Genomic DNA, 24,447 nt, shown 5'->3' on the forward strand with positions numbered 1-24,447 from the left:
ATTTTAAGATTCTTGTAAACACATTTATAGATTTAAAGATAGTGACATTTTCTGAGGGTGATAAACTTGTCTGTGGAGCGACCTCAGTACAATTTAACGTTTAGATATGTTTAGACTGGACTCCAAAATGTATTTCAGTTCATAACTGTTATATGCAAAACTAAAATGTGTCCCACTTTGACTTGGACTGCTACTAAACTTCTGATAACATATTCCCTGTTCTATAGGAGGAAAAGCTTAATACAGTTCTGTCTGACGCAAGCGCAGTCTTTCACCAATTTGCATCACACGTGCGGGACAGTCGGGAAGATTCGTCCTTGAGAAAATCTATCAAAAATGCTCTCCGCTACAAGAATAACGACACGATACATCAGAAAGGGAAATGAACTTACACAAGCGAGGAACATAGCAAAATTATGTAGAAAGGTTCGTAGGAGTGCTGGCGTTATTGATTGTTAACAAGGGATATTTGCATCGAGCTAGAATTGCCTCGAACACGTGAGAGTAACCGGCGAAACGGCAGAGGTTGAGGATAAAAGCTGAAGGAAAGCACAGATTGCATGACGAGTGTTTGTTTTTATGCAGAATTATTGATACAGATATGTCTTTTTAGCATCTTACAACCTTTTAAAGTGTTACTAATTGTAATTTGCGCAGTTGTCTCCGTTTCGTAACTGCGTCTTACGCAATCTAGAGCTCGTTCGAATATACAACACTGTAATGGGTTAGATAGTCCGAGTTTGTTCTGACTTGCCCCATTAAATTTTAGATATTTTGACATTTATTTTCTGGTGTGTGGTCAGAGCCAATTGTCCCTTTAAAAATTGGAGTTTTCCTCTGCCGCCGCTGATGGGCCTATTAGTCCTACAATGTAAGACTTACCACGTGTTTTTTTTTAGTCATACAGTGCAAGACTGTTACATTGTAGGACTAAGAGATGGATACTGTTTTGAGATTGAGTCAGGGTGGTGCTCTTGCTCAGTGGCCTAGTGGTTAGAGCATCTGCCTCGGATGCGGGAGGTTGTGGGTTCGATCCCCAACCCGAGTCATACCAAAGACTTACAAAAATGGTACTAGCAGCTGCCTTGCTTGGAGCTCAGCATTAAGAGGATAGTGTTAGGATTGGTCGGCCTGGTGTCGGGATAATGTGACTGGGTGAGGCATCATGCTACATGTCTGCGACCATCTTAAAAAATTATCATTTCAACCAAATTGATGCAAATGTTTTTCATCACAAGACTTATGATACTTAGTCTGTCCACAATAAAAATGTGCTAATGGTACATCCAGTGGGGCTGACTTGATAATTTTGTTGTTTCTGTCCCAAATACTGGATGGTCATTTAGAAGTGGGCTTTCACGAGAAAGTTTGAAGAGATCTTCTTTGTTCTGAGTGAAAGAGGGTGCTAATGTGACATTATGTTGGCTGCTGCAATGAATTTGACAATCTTGTCATTAAGGAATAGACCAGATGATTTCAACATTAAACAATTTAAAAAGAAGAGATGCTCTCGCCTTGAATTTATGGAGGGGGGATAATAAAGCACCAGTCTCTTTGAGGGATGTTTGTTTAAAAAAAAAATGAAATTGGAATATTGAGACAATCTGCATTAGCAATTGAAAGCTGTAATTTTTTTCCTTCTTTTTTCAGATTCTCACAGCAAGCAGTATACAGCCGAATGAAGTTTTGTTCATACACAGCAAGAGATTCAGGTATAACATCTTTAATATTCTAGCATAATTGCTTCTTTTGTATCTAAATGAAATTTGTTAAGATTTATGTCACTAATGCAGCCACCCATTGTATGATAGCTATGGCTCAAATTTAACTTCATTTCTTGCATTTTTTTTATAGTGGTGAAAGAGACAGGTTGGACAATTATTTTTCTCTTTGTACGTGTTGTAAAGGCCACCCAATCTGTTATCAATTCAGTTCTGCACATGTCCGATTATAAACTTGTCAGTATCATGGTCAAAGTAGTGAATGTCGAGGTCACTAAATGAAGATAAGGGTTTCTACACAAAAACTTGTTGTTTACCATTTAGTAGCAAGACTTTGTGGATGGCTTGTATGTGAGATAAGGCATTAACTAGGTATTTCATCATCAAAAAGACAAGGTCACAGACTGAAAAAAGAAAAATCGTTTCTGCATATTAACTTGAATTTCTCATCATATCATCTACCCAAGTTTATGAATGAGGTGGATTAAGGGCAAGGAAGAAGCAAATTGATTTTATAATCGAAAGGTAAAAGTCACTGAAAGAATAAAATTGTTTCCTCGCACCATTTCTACTAAACAGAGCAGCGCCAAACATGTTGATATCTTTCACATGAAGTATTGAAGAAGCATGTTTTGGGGTTTCAAAAGCCAAAGGTAAGGATCATTGACTGAAAGAAAAGTGGTTTTTGTGCACAAATTTTAAGGTTTTCACCCTGGGAGCAGCTGAACGTATGACATGCATACACTTGGTCATTTTGAGGATTTTCTGTTAGATGTACTGGTCATGGACTAGAAGACCTTACAGGATGGCCTGTTGTCTATCCAACCCTTAGGGAAAAACATCTGGTGTGTTCTCCTCCTGAGTACTTTGACGATTTGCCATGAAACTTTACAGAAACATTTATCACAAGGTTATAAATAAAAAATGGTTCTGTTCAGGCATTAAAAATGGCCACTACTGTAGCCACCTTGAAAACCATGTTACTGCTATTTCACCAGGACCGCTCTGGTGGACTAGTGGTTAGAGTTCACCTCGGATGCAGGAGGTCGTGAGATCGATCTCCATTTGAGTCATACAAAAGAACTACAAAAACGGTGCTAACAGCTGCCTCGCTTGGCACTCAGTGTTAAGAGGTTAGTGTTAGGACTGGTCGTCCTGGTATCAGCATAATGTGACTAGGTGGGACATCATGCTACATGTCTGCGACATGCTGCCCCAGTGCTAGACAACACTATAAACTGTTACACTGCAGACATCATAACAATATGACTGAATTTTTTAAAAGCTACATTAAAAATTCAGATCACACACACACACACTATTTCACCAGAATGGATAGTCATATTAGTAGGGCTTTCAATTAAAAATTTGTTATGAAGTCAGATTGAGCCTTGATTAAAATGGTGAAGATCAGATTTCCAACTTTGACACCACATCATCCATCTTGTTATTGATTTCTTTAATAAAAAAAAATCACAATGCTTTGAGATTTAAACCAGAAAGATCACTTGTGGTGTCTATAGTTGGTCTAAAATGAAAATGATAACCGCTTGCAAATCTTATAAAATTAAGTCATATCAGTGTTTTTTGTTGAATAATAAATAACAGGCGATGTCTAGTTCATAAATGAAACCGGTGCTGTTCAGACATCTGGTATAACTGCCATACTAGCCAACGTGAAAATCTTTGCTTTCAATACTTCTTCTGAATGGTCATATCAGAATGGGGTTTTCACTGAAAGACTTCTTATGATGTCTAGATGGTCATAAATTATAACTGTGCTGATCTAACTTACAGTATGGCCATCATAATAGCCATCTTGAAAATCTTGAGGCTTCACCTACAAGATGTATGGTCATTGCACATTCACCAAAAGACTTCTGCATTGGTACCAATGTGATATCCAGTATGGCACCATGACTGTCATCTTGAAAATCTTTTATTGTTATTTCTGTGAAAAGTCTTATCAGCATGTGGTTTCCTTTATAAGACTTCTTATGGTGTCCTTTTTTGTCCTAAATGAAAATGGTGATGGTGTCAATTGGACAACCAGTATGTCCATCACAGCAACTACTAATAATTGCTATTGCTAAAGACTGTCAGAAACGATTTCAACACTTGGCAGTAAAAAGGACAAAATTCCTGGATATTCTTGTTGGCTGTAGAGCATCAGTTCTTTGCATGGATTCTTAATGGGGTTTTTTAAACCTGATTTGTACGTGCATTTAAAGTTTGTGTAAGGACCATATAAGATTTATTAACAGTGAGTCTTACCAGATTGAACAAGAACATTGCAGGGCAAACACTTAATTTGCAATATGCAGTTAAATAATTTTTCATGGTTGTACTTACAGATGCTATAAAATGATCTTTTTCTATTTAAGATCCGACAAAGTCAAGGGCCATGTCATTGGGATTGATCTTGGAACAACCAATTCCTGTGTTGCCATCATGGAGGGAAAGACTGCCAAAGTTCTCGAAAACTCTGAGGGTGCACGCACCACTCCATCAGTTGTGGCTTTCACAAAAGATGGCGAACGGCTTGTTGGAATGCCCGCAAAACGACAGGCTGTTACAAATGCTGAAAACACATTCTCTGCAACAAAACGTTTAATAGGGCGAAGATTTGAGGACCCAGAAGTGCAGAAGGACATGTAGGTTTCTGTTTCATTTGGAGTGTGCATTTTATGTTTCCTTAATTCTCTGACATGCTAATTTTAAGTGCATAATCAAGAAGCACAATACAATCAAAGATCCCTACAAATAAAGCATGTGGTGGATGCTTCTCTGCCTTTTTAACGTTTAAATTATTATTTAATTTTCAGTAGGGCAACACCAGGATGTAGTAGAAATAGCAGCAGCAAAATTTATTACACTCTGGTCAAGTAGTAGCAGTGTTACAGCTAATTTTAATAGAGTCATTGTGTTACTGCTAATTTTAATAGAGTCATTGTGTTACAGCTAATTTTAATAGAGTCATTGTGTCACAGCAGAGATAATAGTAGTATTAAAGATAAATTTAAAAATCATTATTTGAGGTAAACACAAAGGATGGTCTGAAACTGGCTCAAGATTATGGCAGGTCCATTTAGGGTGCTGGTTCATCTGTAATCATTTGGCAAGAAAATCGCTATTATGTGTGGTTACTATTACACTTTGTATTACTACTGTAATCTTTTGGCAAGAAAATTGCTAATATGTGGGGTTGCTGTTACACTTTGTACTACTACTGCTAATACTCAGGGTCCATAGGGGACCTTGAAAATGGAATTGTTCCCTCAGGGTCTTGAAAGCACCTTGAAAATTCAAAATATTGTCTGGTACCTTGAAAAGCCTTGATTTTCATGAAACCAAAAGGAATTAATAGTTTTTGTTTTACAGAATTAAATTTAAATGGGGGCGGGGACCAATCTCTTGCTAAGTTTGTGCTAGAATGGAAATTTTTCCACAGCTGGCCATTGCACAGTCGTACATTTTGAACTTATGATTGTATGAAGCCCAGCTGTAGCAGTGGTTTAAATTTGAATCCTTTGCTTTGACATGGCTGGCTGCAGATTCCAACTTCGGTGGCTAGATGTATAAAACTATAAAGTTTGAATTATGAGATCTTTCTCGGAAGAGCTTTGCAAAATGCAAATTATGCCGTATGGATATTGTTTTGTGTGCAGTGGGAGAGATTGCTCCATGGTCACATGCAGCTGGGGGAAAAAAAAAAAGCTCTTGTAATGGTGCTTAATACCGGCAAAACGAGAAGCCTTCAGCATGAAATCATTTTTGACAAATGAGGTATGTCTGTGAACACAGAGATTACAGTTTTAAAATAGTAACTGTATATAGTCTTAATTTGGGATTGAGTGGAAAATAGGACAGGCGATAATTGCAATGAACAAGATTGATCTAAAAATCTGGAATATAGCTAAGCTGAGAGAATTATTATTAATATATCTAATATGAAAATATCCATACGCTGTTTTTAAATAAGTGATAATATAGAAAACAAATATCTTTACTTGTTTTGCTTATGGAGATGAGTGAAGAAGAAAGAAAGGCACTGAATAAGACATTGAGACAATGACAGCTACTGCTGATGACTATGCATTGATGGCAAAGATCCACAGGAAAATTTCCTTTATCATGACATCAAAATAATTTGAAGAAAAGTGAAAAAGACAAAATTGATAAACTTGGAGTTCTTGAAAAACACCTTGATGACAAGCTACAAGAACTGAAAAATTCACACAATATATTTTGGACCTGTAAATAGTGTAGTGGAGACAGTAAAATGGACGTTGTTCAGTGACTACATTATTCTAATGCCCAGATATAGGATGTTTAATATTAATGGGAAAGATATCAGTCATCATACTATCGACCTCTTGTTTTTTAATAAAGAAAATAAGTTTGCAAGAAATGTTCCTCGTATGAAGTAATAGTAAATATTAACTTGTGTTTACGTACAGTTTCATTTATGTATCTTTTAAAATTAATGTAATAATGCACCTTGAAAAACATGCTTTTGAACCTTGAAAATTTTGAAAGAGGTTATGCTACTCACCCTGATTACTACCGGTCAGTCCTGGTTTCTTACAACAGTAGGCATTTTACAAATGACATTTCATGGGCCTCGAGTGGTCTAAAGCGCTCTCCATTACGGATCACTGCTATCTCACCAATGTCTGCGTGGGTTCCAGTCTAGGATTTGGCTAATGTGGGTATGTGAGAAAGCTTGCCAGTAGCTTCTCGTGGGTCGGTGGTTCTTCCCAGGGTTTTTCCAGGTTCTTCCTTCACCATTAATACTGGCTGCCATGCATAGCTATCGTGTGCTGAAAAATGGCGTTAAACCCCATAACAACAACAATGGCAGATTTCACAGATTTTTCATACTGGAGTTATAATAACATTTATTGGAAATAATGTTCAGCTTGCTGAACAGAACCATCTTATGCGTAATGTTATGATGTTGCCATATTTTGTTAATATCTTGATTATTTACTCTTTTTACCACCCCTCCGGTGGCCTAGTGGTTAGAGCATCCATCTCAGAAGTGGGAGGTTGTGGGTTCGATCCCCAGCTGAGTCATACCAAAGACTTGCAAAAATGGTACTAACAGCTGCCTCACTTGGCACTCAGCATTAAGAGGTTAGTGTTAGGACTGGTCGGCCTGGTGTCAGGATAATGTAACTGGTGGGACATCATGCTACATGTCTGTGGCATGATGTCCCAGTACAAGACCACTATAAACTGTCACACTGCAGACATAGTAGCGATATGTCTGAAAAATTGTTAAAGCTATGTTCAAAATCCTAATCACACACACACCCTACTTTTACCAAACTGTGTTATTGGCTTGCACTTGTGGTAAGGAAGAAACTTGTTCATTTTGGGGTCCAGAGATAAGAGCTTGAGTCATTATGCTGTGATGCTGCCAGGTCTTTCAGTTGTGAATTGTGCAAAATTTGTACAAATTCATGCATTTGGAGGCCATTGCACAAGAAGTCCCACAAATTAAAGTCATGCATATGCAGTAAATAATTCTAATTCAGCTGTTCACCATTAAAGTGCAACATAGATGACGTAGATAGAGGTATTGTAGAATTCGTTACTGTTTACATATCTAGGATAATCACCTTGAGATGAATGGTTGTTAAACTAAATTTGATTGGCACATTTTCCCCTGGAACAAGCGTTCGGTTGTAGTTTGAACCATGCATGAAGGAAGTTTTATAAGTTTGCATTTATAATAACAAGGTGCCCAGAAAACACAGAATGGCTGATCACAAGCTTGGTGCATCTTTAGATTTTCAGTCGGCAAATATTGGCTTTTGATAGTGATGAAGTCAATTTATTTTTTTATTTTTTTGAGTTTGGAAGCATATCAGATTATTGTGTTAATGGAGAGATGCCAGTGAGTGATTTTGAACCCGAAAATGGTGTAAATACAAGCCAAGTTAAAATACAGACAGTTTATAAGTAGATTGTAATTTTCCTTCCTTTTCTCATGACAGTACATCCCTGCAGGGTCTTGTGCTATAAAATCATATAGCCCTAGTGTAAAGATTGAGATAAATTTAATTAATAAGAATCTACAAATGAAATTAAGAAGTCTGGATATTTATTACATACCTCTGTCTGAATAAGTTGACAATGGCATTTATGGACTTGAAATAATTATTCAGCATTATGAAACCAATAGTAACTCTGGCATAATAGTAAAGCACTGATTAAAGAAAGTGAAGCTTTGACACAGCTTATGTTAATGAAAAATCTTGTATTGGATCAGAAGTATCCAAAAGACACCTTGAACTGAGGAAAATTGTACATAACCATAAAGAACAGTTTTCAAACATGTTCAGCTGTATATGTGCCCTTTCAGACAGCAGACTTGGGAGGAGGGTTCTCCACACAGGACGATTCATCCTTGGGTAAGGAACCGATTAAAACTTCGGGGAAAATGTACAGATTAATGTTTATACAACTAGATGTAACACTTTTAAAGATTGAATCAATGGGGCTCTAACAGAGTTGAGCAGGAAGAAAGATGGACATTAAAGTGTTTGGTAAATATTGAACTTTCAGTTTCCTCCTCCCCGTTTTGTTCTACTTTCCCTTATGTCTGTGACAAGGGAAGCTCCCCCACCCCTGTCTCTTTAAATAAAATCCTGACAGTATCTCTTTATGGCTGATACAGGAATAATGTACATTCAGGACATTTTGTAAAATATAAGCTTTTTTTTGCAGTCAGAATCTGCCCTTGCAAGAGTGCAAAAAAATCTTAAAAAGTCCTGCAAGAAAAGAAACTGCATGCACCTAATGAACAAGGTCCATTTTCCTTTGCCTTTAATCTGATGCAGATATGCCATACAGTCATTTAATGTTCAGAATGTTCATTATTGTATTTGTGTACAGGAACAAAATCTTTTTAGCAATCTTTTTTGATTGCATTGGTTGGACTAATTTCCCTCAATCTACTTACCCTATATATGCAAAGTTCAGAATTCTCTCGAAATCATTGTAAGCTGAGTATCTCCAATAGTATTTCTTGGTTGAGAGGTTAAGAATGGAATGCAACTGAGTTGCAATAGTTTTGACGAAATATAAACAGATTCAAGTAAGGTATTTTGGCAACTTCCACTCTGGTCTTGTTTACATTGTTGAATAAAAGAAAAATATAAACATTATTACCCCATCCAAAAAATTGCTTGTAATCTGAAACTTCACAAAAATCAACTATAATGTACTGTTAGACTTGTGCACTGTTTCAGTATGGTCGGAGACACCTCAAGAAGAGAATTGTACAATGAAAGCGGCCCTATTTATTTGGTTTTTCATGCAATTGACGTACGATTATGTACATGATACCTTATTTTATTATGAGGTTTGCTTGTATCTTGCTGTTGACTTAATTTCTCAAATTCAGAATGCAAATTGGCACATTTTTTGTTAAACCTGATTGAAACACTCATATTTAGTGGTGAATTTAGGCCAGTTAAGAAGAAAAATAGTTTAGAGAAGTTTCAAACTGATTTTTATTTGCCGACCTGAGGTTGAAGCAGACAGAGAGTGCTTACCATTCTGTCAAACTGATATGATTATACTTTTAAATATAACTTAATGCTTTATTTAAAATTGCTTATTTTTTTTTTATTTATTATCTTCTGATGTTGAACATTTTTCTTTTTGTTTTCTTTCTGTCATTACTTACCTACATGATTGATTTCTGCTCATGGTTAAGGACAATAAATTGCTAGGCCTTGGCAATCTAACATTTGGTTATCAATGTTTCAGATATACTTGGACCCTTTAATTATTGTGTTCAGTTTTGTCTTCATTCTGCAGGAAGAATGTGTCATACAAGATTGTAAGAGCAACCAATGGCGATGCTTGGGTTGAAGGCCGTGGTAAATTGTACTCTCCTAGCCAGGTTGGAGCTTTTGTTCTGGTGAAGATGAAAGAAACAGCAGGTACATTCTTTTCTCAAGTAAGGTATGAGAGAGAGAGGCATGTGTTAAGAGAGGTTGTCCATGGTTGCCCCCTTTGGATTTACCTATCTAGGGGATTGCCATGGCAGTTGCAAAGCGTCCAATCTTTCTTCCGTATTTATCCCATATTTTAGACCTGAATACATGTATATGTTATGTGAAGAATCATTTTGTAAAAAATAAAAATTACAATTTTGCTAAAAGTTTCTGTATAGGATGGTTGCCCATTTACATGTCTGCTTACTAGTTTGATCTTGCTGATTCTTGTAGCGGTATCCTGTGTTACTCTGTTAAGTTCAAACAAAAAAGGACATGATATCTAAGTAAATAATCCCTAAAACACTTTGCAGATCCAAGTGCTTACTCTCAGTTTGCGTTAAACTTATTGTAAAAATGATGCTGAATGTTTTTGCCGACCTGTTCAACAAAAGCATATATCCCAATCATTCCTTATTTCCTATTATTCACATTTAATTGCTTCTCAAAACCAACTGACAGCTTGCAGTTAACTGTAATCATGTTTGAATAAGGTCTTATTCATCATCTACCGACTTGATCCAATGACTGCAGCAGATAGTGAAAACAGGTATTAAGTGGCCATGGTCACTTATATCAATGAAAAATAAAAATTTACTTTTATATTTTTAAAAAAGAGCACCACTTTCTGATCATGGCCAAATTTTTGGTGGAAAAAAAATCAGGGTAAAAACATGTTTTTCCTCAGTATTTTGTAGTGCAGCTACAACGTCCAGATTATTTGGTATCATTGTAGAGCTGCATCTGCCTGCCTTTCAGTAATACCACCCACTTTAGTGTATCTTAAATGACCTTGCTGCTACAGAGCTCGGAAGTAGACTATCTACTGATGCGTGAGGCACCAGGGGTTAATGATGTGTAAATGTGGTCTCACAAACAAGTTCAAGTGGATTTTATAGTTTAACCTAGTTTCTGGATATATCTGAAGAATACCTTGCATGGTACCATTTAGATAATGTCAGCTTTTTCCAAAATGGACTGAAATGAACTTGGCATCTGGTTATATCTTTACATTTAGACGAGTTTGTTGCTACTCCATCCATATAAGGTTCAGGGTCAAACATCGTGATAAAGAATTCTATCTTGCAGATATCATGTGAAATCATTAACTCGAGCCCACGTTTTATTATTGATTATCATATTTGGAGCTATGGAGAATATCATAGATGGGATGAATACTGTACTGTTAAAGAAAGAAACCATCCTGTCTTGATGCCTGGAAAGTAGAACATAAGTCAAGGGATTCCTGTTTTTTAAAACAACAATCATGAGAAAGTGATCAGTGTTTGGTATTTTCTAAAGTTCAGATTGTTAGAGATTATAGAAGCTATAATATTGATTAGAACATAGTCCATTATTAATTGCTCTTTCTTTAATTTTTTTCAGAGAACTACCTCGGGCAGTCTGTGAAGAATGCTGTAATTACTGTACCAGCTTATTTCAACGATTCTCAAAGACAGGTATGTCAGGCCAAAGTTATATAAAGAGGTATTTTTGTTTAAAAAAGGGAAGCAGCCTAGAATATGTAGTCGGTTTTCACTGATTGTGGAGATCTATAAAGTGTATGTTAACATGGAAGTTTTAATAGTAAAATAGTTTTAACCAAAGTCAATTAAGTTGTAATGGTTGAATGCTTTGCACCTTAACTGTCATAAAAATTAACTTTCATATGAAAAGTGTTGATTACTATGGGCATCCATGTACTTATCTGGGTGAGGAAAAGAGAACATCGAGTCCAATCATAACAGATAATAGGGTAGGCAAAAATTTTCAATATGCACAGCGTGCGACATTCGGTCTGGTTTGTGTTGTGTTTATGTTGACCTGTTCCAAAAATGTCTGCATGCTTTTAATATTGTTACTGTAATATTCATTTATTTTTGTATATAGTTTACATCAATGAAATATGGTTGTGAGGCTCAAAATAAAGTGTACAACTGTTGTTTAAAAGTACATGAAATCAAATTTTTAAAAAATAAAACCATTGCTGAAATGGTCCACGCTGAACACCTACATGATCTGTATAACTTGGACTTCATGTGAAGTCATGTTGTTTCTTTATTGTCAGCAACATGTTACATGGATTACTTTTTTCCATGTTGGAATTGCCATCGTCCCATTATAAAGATTAATTCTCTCCTGAATGAACCATTTCCGAATGTTCCAGAAAGTTCAGACTACAAAAACACAGACCCAGCCTGTTCCCCCATGTCAGTGGTCCATACACAGTAGCCATTTCAAGCTACAAAGGCTTGTATCTTGTTCTCCGGTGCCTGGATGAACAAGCTTATTGTAGTCTTTAACAAAAACCCATTAGAACCATTGGATGAAACTTCTTATGATAACCTACCCAAGACATGATTTTTCTCCATTTTAAAGCAGAATTCCGCTGTTTTCCAGACTTTAGTCAGATTTTTCTTGATATAGTCCTTTTTTAATCATCACCGATCTGGTTTTTAAAAAAAACGGTCTGTTCAGTCCCATTCCACAACGACCCTTATAACGTATTCGTTCCATGTGTTTGTTAGCCCATGACTCTCATATAGAGTATTCTGATTGGTCAAAAGTTTAAATTCATCCAGTGAATCTTCGTGTAATGGAAACTGATGGCAATGGAAAGAAGTGTGTTTGCAAAAAATGGCATCCTGAGTTGTTGAGAGAGACCATGACACAAGAAGTTTAGATAAAAAAATTTTAAAAAAACATGGCACTGGGAATGGCTGGAGCAAAAAGTCAGCAGAAATTTAGCTGGTCAGTTTATAAGAAAACTGAACGCTAGAGGACTGGCATTTTGTGACCTCTGCTCTACGTTAATCGCGGTTGGAAGAGTTAGAAAAGGCACTTACAAAAGAAGCTGCATATGGAAAAATTGAAGCTCAGAAGGCATCTGGAAAAAAGTGCAATTAATTACTTAAGAAGAAAGATTACTTGCTTGAGAGAACAGATGTAACTCTGTCTGAATATGCGCTAAGCATGTCGCCAATACAAGCACCAGCTTGAAAGGAAAAAGGCTTTCACTGAGAAAGAAAAGAAATTCGTATTGAGCCCAAAAAGGAAGGCTAATCAAATCTTTGCCAAAGCCACACAAAAAGCTCAACTGGAATATCAACAGGTTGTGTCCATTGGAGAAAAAGACCAGTGAATGTATGGAATTATTTGTATATAGTTGATGTACTTGGGTGTTTATTTTACATATTTGTTATGAAAAGAGAGAAGTAAAATCTATTTGCTGCAAAAATTGAGACATATTTATGACTTAATTACGATGTGAACACTGACATGCATATGAAATAACTTAAGCACCAATAGTATTGGAGAACAAATTCATGTGACAATAATGATTATTCAAGTTGGTAAGTTTGTTAGTTTTTCAAAAGATTATTTTGTTATATATTATGATCATAAGTTGCACCGTGAGCAGTTTTTTATGATTGTAAAATGGACCCCCAGATCGGGGACACTGCCCCTCAAGACCCAGTTGGGGAAGGACCCCCAAACCGCTCTTTAAAATTTTCTGCTTTTTTTGTGGAATACCAAATCATGCCTGTTACCCCCAAGACTGTTTTCATTCGCTTCTTAGCATCTCAGAGATGAAGGAGCAAACTTCATGCCTTGTCTATTAAACAGGGTTGTCTTTGGTTCAGTGGCAATTACAAATTATTTCTCTCCTTTCACAACCTTGTTTCTTAGTTTTTAAAAAAGGGCATCTATCAGTAGATTCATTCTCCAGAGGTCTTCAGACTCTGTGCTGAAGATGATCGAGATTCAACTATTCTGCTCATTTTAGGTTATTACAGTTTATTTGGTCACTTATAAATGTTGAAGGGTGTGTGTGTTCTTTTCCTTGCCTTATAGGGCTCTGATTATGGTAATGATTAAGGCAGTTTATGAGTCTTTTATGGAGATTAACCTTTCATTCTGAAGATTAAAGCATAAGGTTCATCATTACTGCTTTATGGCCTATCACATTTGTCATTGGAGGAGTTGCATAGAACCTTCTGATTTTACTTCTCACCTTTGCTGCATCATTGGGAAAGCATATATTGTGTATGGTGCATAGGTATGGGACAAAATGTTGCCCATGCAGACATCAGCATTGTAGCACAGGACTTTTCTTCACTAAGGGTGAGTATTTTCTTGTTTATACTGGTTTTGGGAGATGATTAGCCTCCCATCAAACTCGCAGATTTTGTTGCGCAATAGCAGTAGGTGGATTATTACTGATATTAAAATGCGTATTTATAGGGCTGGGGGTGGGGCAGTAAACTAATTTTAATGATGAAAATATTTACCTGTTGCTATTGCCAGATTTCTCCACCCTCTTCCACCCTGCTCTGATGTCAAACAGGTAATACTGTCCTAATGGAGCTCATGGCTACTTCATATGGGTCGGACATAGAGGAACAAACTGTGTCAGTGTTCTCGGCATCTTAAAATAAATTCACCCCACCCTCCCCAACAACTGCATTTTCCTTAATTTATATCTTTACTGGACCTTCAAAAACCCACAAATACTATTGAAGGGAACACACCTAAAGCAACAGGATATGACTACCACCAGTATAAATTGTGCAAAGTACTTTTGTACTGTTCTTAGATCCTAATATGTTTTCTGATTTGATATTTATGGTCTTTCAGATGTAAATGCATACAAATCTTTGTGAATTGTAGACATAATTTTTCTCTATTTTAAAGTGGAATTCTGCTTCTCTTCTGATATGAATCAGATTTTTTGCTTAATATAGTCCGGTTATTTTTATCATCTCGGATCTGATTTTTTAAAAAGGGTCTGTTCGGTCCCATTCTGTAGCAACCCTTGTAACATATTCATTCCATTTATTAGTTACCCCACAACTCTCGTAAAGAGTATTCTGAATGGTCAAAAGTTTAAATTCATCCATTGAATCTTCGTGTAATGGAAACTGATGGCAATGGAAAGAAGCATGCTTACAAAACATGGCGTGCTGAGTTGAGAGAGACCATGACACGAAAAGTTTAGATAAAAGTTTTTAAAAAACATATGGAAAAGAAAAGTCCTGCCGGAATGAAAAGTTGACATAAATTTAGTTTATATTTTTTAAAACTGAACGCTAGGGGAATGGCGTATGTGACTTCTGCAATAAAGATCTGAATTATAGTAATCACAGTTGGAATAGTTTGGAGCAATACCTACAAAAGAAGCTACATACGGAAAAATTGAAGTTCGGAAGGCATCTGGAAAAAGTGCAGTTAAGTACTATAAGAGGAAAGATTTCTTTCATAAGAGAACAGATGTAGCCTTCTGTCAGAATATGCACACTGCATGTTGCCAAACACCAGCTTGAAAGGAAAAAGGCTCTCACTGAGAAGGAAAAGAAATGATTGCACATTGAGCGTAAAAAGTCATTGGTGACAAAAAGGAAGGCTAAAGAAATCTTTGTCAAAGCTGCAAAAAGAACTCTAATGGTACATCAACAAGTGTCTCCATTGGAGAAAAAGACAAGTGAATGTATGGGATTATTTGTATACAGTTGATGATATTGGGTCTTTACTTTACAGATTTGTTATGAAAAGAGAGAAGTATTGTATATTTGCTGCAAAAATTGAAATTATTGTGATTTAATTATGATGTGAACACTGACATGCACATGAAATAACTTAGCATCAGTAGTATTGGAGAATAAATTCATGTGACTATAAATATTGTGAAATTGTTGAACATTTTTAGTAAGTTTATTGGTTTTTCAGATGATTATTTTGGTTTATTTTATGATCATAAGTTGCACCAGGAGCAAATTTTTATAAGTGTAAAATGCATTTTTGTCCAGGGCATTCAACTGCCACTCAAGATCCTGTCGGGAGAGGACCCCGAAACCCACCTTAACATTTTTTCAGCTTTTTTTTAATGGAGACCAAAATGATGTCTGGAATTGGAACTAATTTTGAAGGAGCTTTTGCAATAAGAAAGAAATGAAATTGATTCAGGTGTCGGTACATTGGTCAAGTTGTTTGTCCCTGAGGAAACAGTATATGGTGTTACCCTTGTTCATCTCTCCATCTGACAAGACTGTGGTATAGTTTCACTATTGCCCATCTCACTGTCATGCCTGCAGTACAGTGTTACTCTTGACCATCTCTCCATCTGTCGGGACTATGGTATAGTTTCACTATTGCCCATCTCACTGTCATGCCTGCAGTACATAGTGTTACTCTTGACAATCTCTCCATCTGTCAGGACTATGGTATAGTTTCACTATTGCCCATCTCACTGTCATGCCTGCAGTACATAGTGTTACTCTTGACCATATCACATCTGTCAAGACTAGGGTATAGTTTCACTATTGCCCATCTCACTGTCATGCCTGTGGTACAGTGTTACTCTTGACCATCTCTCCATCTGTCAGGACTATGGTATAGTTTCACTATTGCCCATCTCACTGTCATGCCTGCAGTACAGTGTTACTCTTGACCATCTCTCCATCTGTCAGGACTATGGTATAGTTTCACTATTGCCCATCTCACTGTCATGCCTGCAGTACATAGTGTTACTCTTGACCATATCACATCTGTCAAGACTAGGGTATAGTTTCACTATTGCCCATCTCACTGTCATGCATGCGGTACAGTGTTACTCTTGACCATCTCTCCATCTGTCAGGACTAGGGTATAGTTTCACTATTGCCCATCTCACTGTCATGCCTGCGGTACAGTGTTACTCTTGACCATCTCTCCATCTGTCAGGACTATGGTATAGTTTCACTATTGCCCATCTCACTGTTCGTCATGCCTGCAGTACAAAGTGTTATTCTTGTCCATCTCTGTCATGCCTACAGTACAGTGTTACTCTTGACTGTCTCTCTCATACCTGCAGTACATAGTGTTGCCCTGATCCAGATCTGTCTCTCTTATGCCCACAGTAGTGTTGCCTTTTATCATTGTCTCTGCCGTGCCTACAGTACATAGTGTTGCCCTGATCCACATCTCCATCTGTTGTGCCATCAGTATGGTGTTACCCATGGATATCTCTCCATTTGTCTGGCTTATGGTACATAGTGTTGCGCTGATCCATATTTCCATCTGTTATGCCAAAAATATGTGTTGTTACCCTTGACCATCTCTCTATCTATCATGCCTATTGTGCATTGGTACTCTTATTCGTCTTTCCATCTCGTGCCTATAGTACAAAGTGTTGCTCTTATCCATGTCTCCATCTGTCAAACATGCAGAAATGGATGCTAGGTCAAGATATCAAAACTTCATTGTTAATTTTTCAGCATAGGCTTGATCACTGGCTATTTCTTGCTTCATATCACCAGTTTTGTAAATTCTTACATGAACTTTTAACAGCTTTCATATTTATTTTTCTTGTTTGATAGGCTCAATGAATATGGTTAATTTTTACATCATAGATTTTACCATTTTAGGCAGTTCTTGCATGATAGACTTGTCCATTTGGGCAATTCTTAACAGAGACTTGTCCATTTTGGTAATTCTTATCACTTACCTGTCCATTTCGGCAATTCTTACACCATACCCTGTCCATTTTGGCCAGTTTTTTCATCGTAGAGTTGTCCATTTCGGAAATTTTTGCATACTACACCAATTTGGTTAATTTTTACCTTGTAGACTTGACCACTGTTAAAATTTTGCATCGTAGATTTGGTCATTGGTCAGTTCTTCTATCATAGGCTTGATCACTTTGGTTTTAAAAATGTTTGTAGGCTCTATCAGTTTGGTTCTTTCTTGCATCATGGGCATAACCATTTGGGTTAAATTACATTCCTGCTTTTTATTTTAAACAGGCTACCAAGGATGCGGGTCAGATTGCTGGTTTGAATGTCCTTCGTGTGATCAATGAACCTACAGCAGCTGCCCTTGCCTATGGCATGGATAAAACAGATGATAAGATGTATGTATACCACAGCACTATAGTCTCTCAATCATGCATATACATGTATTCGTGTATTTCCTGCTTCCTATGTGTCCGGCTGTTCCAAGTCTGCATTTATCGTTGTCTGTGAATCCTGTACCACAGGTTGGAGAAACTTTTAAATTTCAGTAAATTTATAGTAGTATAAATTTGTAGGTGATCAAATTGCTTCTGAGAGCATCTTTTGATGTTGAGTCATATTTAATATAAATTTGGTGGCATGTGATGAACTTTGGTTGCTTTTCAGTTTTTACTGTTAAAATGTGGTTGTGTTATTGGCTTGGTCATATTTGGTGTAATCTTTTGACAATATGCTGTTTGTTGTTATCTGTTGACATTATGTTATATTTGCTGTTTTTTTGTGCTTAAAGGTTTATAACTTTAATGATAAGAGTTGATGTGGAGAAAATATTTAAAAGCTAACATTGAAACAGAGGTATTACATTATTATGCATGATATCACCAGTGTAATTTAGGACTCTGGTCTCCTAGTGGTTAGAATGTCCGCCTCGGATGCAGGAGGTTGCAGGTTCAATCCCCGGCAGAGTCATACCAAAGATTTAATAAAAATGGTACCAACAGCTGCCTTGCTTGGTGTCAGTGCCAGTACTGGTTGTCCTGGTGTCAGGATAATGTGCTTGGGTGGGACATCATGCTACATGTCTGTGGCATGATGCCCTAATGTTAGACATTACTATAAACTGCCACATTGCAGGCAGCGTAGTGATATGAATGAAACTTTGTTAAAGCTACATTAAAAATCCAAATCATGCATGCACACAATGTTAGGCAAGTCATATGCGTACATGTGTACATGTTACAATATAGTGAGGCTAACAGGCAAGTTTAGAGTTCCTGTTAATGCTGTTGTCATTCTTTATCAAATCTGTTGTGATTTAGTATTGCAGTATATGACCTGGGAGGTGGAACTTTTGATATTTCCATCCTTGAGATCCAGAAAGGTGTCTTTGAGGTGAAGTCGACAAATGGAGATACCTTCTTGGGTGGTGAAGACTTTGACAATACTCTTGTAAACTTCCTGGTCAAGGAATTCAAGAAAGATGTGAGTAGTTCTACATCTTATCTAATGACTATATCTTGAACACCACCACATGGTCAGGTGTCACTAGATCATAGCTTGTATAGAGTGACAATTTATAATTGGCAACATACGTTACCTAATCATAATACACTAACGTATTATGATTGGGTAAGTATTTTCGAAGAAAAAAATTTTACTTGGAAAAATTGGTTATCAGATTGTTCCTAAATTAAAACCTTAAAATCTTGCCCCCTCATACATGGTGTTTTGATCAGAAGTGCTGTAACTGTTTATAGAGTAGTCTTTGTACCTGTCCCCATGTGAGATGCGAGAGAGGCAGAAGTATATTTTTGTGGGTAAATTGGGCACCATTTTTTTAAAGTTATATCTATAATGTTCAGATGAAGTGTGCAAATTACTCCTAAGTCTGTTGAGAAAACTATAGTCCTGATATTGAACTTGAATCAGACTGCTTAAAATAATGTTAATATCGGCTGCATATATTTTGGAATCCTCTTTGGTAACTGCTGTTTAAAGTAACAAATCGATACCCATGTTGTATATTGATGTTCTCAGGACTAGAGATTCCTGAGAGACTGATTCATCATGGGAGATGAATTATTTGTTCTGGAGAAGCAGTGTGATTAATCATATACCTTCGTGGTTAATGGAACATACACAAAATTTCATGCATGTTTGCATCCGATAAGATTCCTGTCCTGGTCATTTAAAGCAACACAACTTGCACAGTCTTGAAAGGTTTGTGAATTTCAAAGGTAGCCTTCATTAGACCATAGGCCAAAAAATGTTTCCAGTTGACCTACTAACTCTTTGCCATTCCTTGCACCTTTTTCCCCTAATGGCAATTTTATTTAATTAAATATAAAGTTGTTTTTTTTAAATGACCTGCCAACCCTCATTATGAAAACCAGTGATCTACGAAACACATTTGAGTTTTGGCTCTAAGTTCAGCCCAGATTTAGCAAGGTTAATTTTGACCAATGGCATTGAAAAGACCTTTAATTTGTGGGATCAGAGGTTACTTCCACAAGGAGATATTTTTTAAGTATACGTTTTATTTTTTTAAAATGTGTGTATTTTTGGCCTTAACGAAAATATGGGGAAAATTTGTGAAAGTGCTGAAATCACATTCAAGAAGTGAGATGTACAGGCTACCTGTGAAGTCTTTTGGAATCTCTAACCTTTGAAAATTTTGTCATATTCACTATCAGCAGAAACAGTAAGCTCAAATACACGTCTAAAATAGAAACAGTACAGCGGCATGTTTCACTCAATCTACATTTAATCCCATCCCCTCCACAAGATAGCCCTTGTTCCTCTTCCAGTGCATTACAAATTGTTGCTGGCTTTGTTTAAAACAAAATTATGTATTAAAAGTTGAAATTTTGACCCATGACTCCTATAGTTCTAATGAAAGCAACATGCATATTGTAATCAGTCTTCGCCTGTTATTTATTTTTGAAGCAACATGGTATAAAGGATTTTCAACAGAACCTTCTGAGCTTTCCATTTTTTAAATGCAGACCAGTTTTCCTTTATTTGCCAATGTTTTCATTGGATTTCATTCTCTTTTTTTAACAGTCTTTTTTCTTTCTTTCCTGGATATAATTTGAGTGGGGAAAACTGTAACAAGGCACCATATATTGGAAGTTCTACAGAATTTAAATTTGATAAAAGAGGAAAATGTATGGACATCAGTAAATTTGACCAGTTAGTAAAAGGAATTGTTTTAAATGGAGCTGGTTAGAACAAAGAGACAACAATAAGGAGTTTTTTTGGAATATATTCAAAAATTTGTAGAACCTGGTGCATGAGCTCCAAAGACAAACTTATGGATCAGATAGCAGAAAAGCATTCCTTAAACATGCATAAATGAAAAAGCTCAGTCAAGGAAGATCAGATTTTAAGATGCAGTAGCTTCTTGGCAGTTTTTCAGCTACTTTCATCTGTACAAATGGCAATGACCATCTCGCTGCATGTGCTCCAGGCTGTGTATTGGCTGACTCTTAACATGCCAATAGTGTTGACTACAGCTGATATTTACTCTAAAAAGTCCTCAAACAATGGCATCTGAAATGAACGTCTAAAGGGAACATTCTGCTGACAGACTGCTTTTGCATTGGCTGTTAGTTATGTTAGCAGGTTGAGTAGTCTTGAGGTTACTTCTACTCCTTGTAATATTTAGTATGTTAAAAAAAATGAAATTTAATTCCTATCAGTCAAGAATATATACTTCTACTATTCATACATATTTTCTTTAGCAAGGACTTGATGTTTCAAAGGATGGCATGGCAATGCAGAGATTGAGGGAGGCTTCAGAAAAGGCTAAAATTGAACTCTCCTCATCACTACAGGTAAATTTGTCAAAAATGTACTTTATTGTATAAAAGAAAGGCTGATTGCTGACTTTCTGTCTTTCACCAGTGTCATTAGGATGTTTTAGGCCATTTTCAAAATAAGCAGGTTGATAACTGAAGTGAAGAATTTTACTCCTGCAGATGGTGGGTGGGCAAGTGAACAGTAAACATTTGCTCAAATATTTGTGCATAATTCTTGAAGTGAAAAGAATTTTTAATAAGTTGATTAGTGTGAATGTTGTGGTCATTATCAAATCTGTCACTGACTTGCAAGTGCCACCCACCTTTCAGTTAATTTTCAAAATATTTTACAATAAACTCATTGCCCTTTAGTACAAAACTATAAATTATTACATGCACATATTCATATTTTTTGTGCTAAAATGTGGAGTACTTTTGTCTTGGTCTTGGATATAGCACAATAATAAATTTGTTTTAACTAAAAATACTTTTCTGCATCTAGTTATCATGAACCTGATAAAATTAACTTTAAAAACTGCAGTAGTTGATTGTACCTTCCTCAGGGACAACTATACAATTTTATAGAAAATGCTGTGCTTGTCAGTATAGCTCTCAAGACAAATGAAATTACCATAAATTATTGTATGTTCATACAGACAGAGATCAATCTGCCATATCTAACAATGGATGCTGGTGGACCAAAGCACATGAACTTGAAGTTATCAAGGGCAAAGTTTGAGAGCCTGGTCGAGCACTTAATAAAGCGGACTGTTGGACCATGTCAGAAGGCACTGCAGGATGCTGAGGTCAAGCCCTCGGATATTGGTGATGTTATTTTAGTTGGAGGCATGACCAGGATGCCGAAGGTAATAATACCTATAAATTGCCTTTTTAATCCAATAAATTTGAAGGGAAAGTTACCTATTGTATTTGTGAACTGTTAAAAATCTTTGTGATGAAATAAAGAATGAAAATATTGTAACACAATGTTGCCATACATGACTTTGATTTATTACAATGTTTGCATTTTGTAATAGTTTAAGTTGCATGGTGCATCTTTCTCTTTCTTTATGTCTAACCATTTCGCTTGGTATTTTAGAGAATTGGGAGTGACCAAGAATGATTATGTAAGTGTATGCCATTTTTAGTTACGAATTGATTTGCAGCACAATTTTTATGCCAGATTCTTGTGGCTTTATTTTTACCAATTTAACAGAACTTTTCCTTGTGTGGTGTATATTATGCTATGACATCATCAAACCACTCAAGACCGAAATTCATCATGGACCAAATTCTATTTTCTGTTTTGATTGGTTTCACATGCAAGTAAACATTTATATTTCTTGACAAAATATCAGGGGCCCCAAGTGGTCTAAAGCGCCCACCGTTCCGGATCACTGCCATCTCACCTCTGTCTGCTTGGGTTCGAGTCCAAGGCTCGGCTAGCGTAGGTACGTGGGAAAGCCTGCCAGTAGCTTCTCGTGGGTACGTGGGAAAGCCTCCAGTAGCTTCTCGTGGGTTCTTCCCTGGGTTTTCCAGGGCTCTTCCTCCACCAGTTATACTGGCTGCCATGTATAGCCTATCTTGTGCTGAAAAATGGCGTTAAACCCTAGAACAACAACAAAAAAATATAAATTGCTGGTTGGCTTTTAAAACAAATATGTGCATTTGTGTTTCTTCACTAGCCACATGACATGTTTAAAGACTATTGGCTGTTCACATGCCATGTTTAAAGACCATTGGTTGGCCACATGAACTGTTAAAGGACTTTAGTTGGCCCATGTTCTGTTTAAAGACCATTGACTGGCCACATGCCATGTATAAAGACCATGGGTTGGCCACATGTTTAAGGACCATTGGTTGTGCACATATTTTAAGATCATTGGCTGGTTACTGGTCCTTTTAAAAAAAAAGACCATTGGTTGGCCATGTGCTGTGTTTAAAGACCAGTAGCTGGCGACATTCTCTGTTTGAAGATCACTGGCTGGACACATAGTCTGAACATTTTTTGGATTTTGTGAGATTAATTGTCTTGGGTTTCCATGTTTAAGTTTGTTGAAAGTAAAGATGAAAAAATGTGGGACCAGAAACCTGATTCATTTTAAGTGGATTTTGGTTAATTGAATTTTCATTCCTGAGAGTTTTGCTGTAATGATATCAGAATCGTTAATACTTCTTTTATGGTACACATCATGAAAAGGGTTGGTTTTTAGTGTTTTATCTTACAGTAGGTAATTTAGTTTTGAGGTAAATGGAGTGAAGTGCCTTTGCTAAAGATGCACCATGATAGCTGACCCAGGCTAATACAATACTTGAATTCAAACCTGTGTTTTTTCCATCACATGTCAGACATTCTAATCTTAGTTACCATTGCTTCTGCCTTTGTTAGGAGACCCTAACCATGCAGGAAGGTACATTGGGACTATATTACATCCCTGAAACCCCAAGTGGTCATTAAAAGAAGCTATTCAGAACCATTTTGTCCCTAGTTTGCTGTAAAAGTAAATACCACTATTACAATATCACTTTTCTCCATAAAAGTTCATGATACAGATCTGTCACATTTCAGCTTTGGATATGATAGCTTCAAATTGTGATTGGATCCCTGGCCAAGTCATACCAAAGACTTACAAAAAGGGTGCTCAGCATTAAGGGGTTAGTATTAGAACTATTCAGCCTGGTGTCAGAATAATGTGACTTGGTGGGACATCATGCTACATGTCTGCAGCATGATGCCTCAGTGCTAGACATCACTTTAAACTGCCCCACTGCAGACATTGCAGCGATGTTAAAGTCTGTTAAAGCTATATTAAAAATCCAAATCACACACACATGCACACACATATTGTTATTGTTCCCAAAGCAAGTCAAATTCCTGAATGTTGAGATAACATCCAGGGCCAAAGCTTTGGAATAGTAGAATGGAATTTTCTACACAAAGAGCAAGGGCAACTGCCTTGCTCCATAAATAGAAATTTTCAACACATTCTAGATTGTCATCTAATTGGTCTTAACTACTGTTGGATTTTTAATACACATGCCATGTGACAGAGCATGTTATGTTGCGATGTAGTCTGTCTACCAATCTTTTAACAGTTTGTTTCTGCAAAATAACCAGAGTTTTCAACCATCTAAAGTGACTAATGAAGAACCATTGATTTCAGGGTTGAGATTAATGTCCCTGAAAAAAGAAACATTTTGAGCACAATAACTTTATATCTCCACCATCAAAGTTACCAAACTTTGTGGAAGGCTCAACATGGGAAAGAAAGAAGCCTGTTAATTTCAAGAGACCATACACGCATATTTAGCAGACATTAGATGGAGAAGAATAAGTGGTTTGTAATCATTCTTAAAAGTTGGTTTACTAAAGATTGTTTTGATGCATGTTGCCGTTTTCAGAGTGACCAGGTGAAAATTG

The 24,447-nt window shown here is 36.6% G+C and overlaps 1 protein-coding gene across 1 annotated transcript in view; it reads left to right on the forward strand.

The window, feature by feature from the left end:
• Nucleotides 1-256: 256 nt before the first annotated feature.
• LOC149795007 (stress-70 protein, mitochondrial-like) overlaps nt 257-24,447 on the forward strand; it is a 60,675-nt gene continuing 36,484 nt past the window's right edge. Inside the window, exons 1-9 of the mRNA XM_089964667.1 lie at nt 257-426; nt 1,651-1,712; nt 4,106-4,375; nt 9,558-9,682; nt 11,123-11,196; nt 17,518-17,624; nt 18,546-18,708; nt 20,970-21,062; nt 21,683-21,892. Of these exons, the coding sequence (XP_089820793.1) occupies nt 337-426; nt 1,651-1,712; nt 4,106-4,375; nt 9,558-9,682; nt 11,123-11,196; nt 17,518-17,624; nt 18,546-18,708; nt 20,970-21,062; nt 21,683-21,892 (1,194 nt within the window). The 5' untranslated portion in view covers nt 257-336. The remainder of the gene's footprint in view (nt 427-1,650; nt 1,713-4,105; nt 4,376-9,557; nt 9,683-11,122; nt 11,197-17,517; nt 17,625-18,545; nt 18,709-20,969; nt 21,063-21,682; nt 21,893-24,447) is intronic.

The sequence above is a fragment of the Sinohyriopsis cumingii genome, chromosome 7 (genome assembly GCF_028554795.1).
Source record: "Sinohyriopsis cumingii isolate HCF-2022 chromosome 7, ASM2855479v2, whole genome shotgun sequence".
NCBI classification, from domain to species: Eukaryota; Metazoa; Mollusca; class Bivalvia; order Unionida; family Unionidae; genus Sinohyriopsis; species Sinohyriopsis cumingii.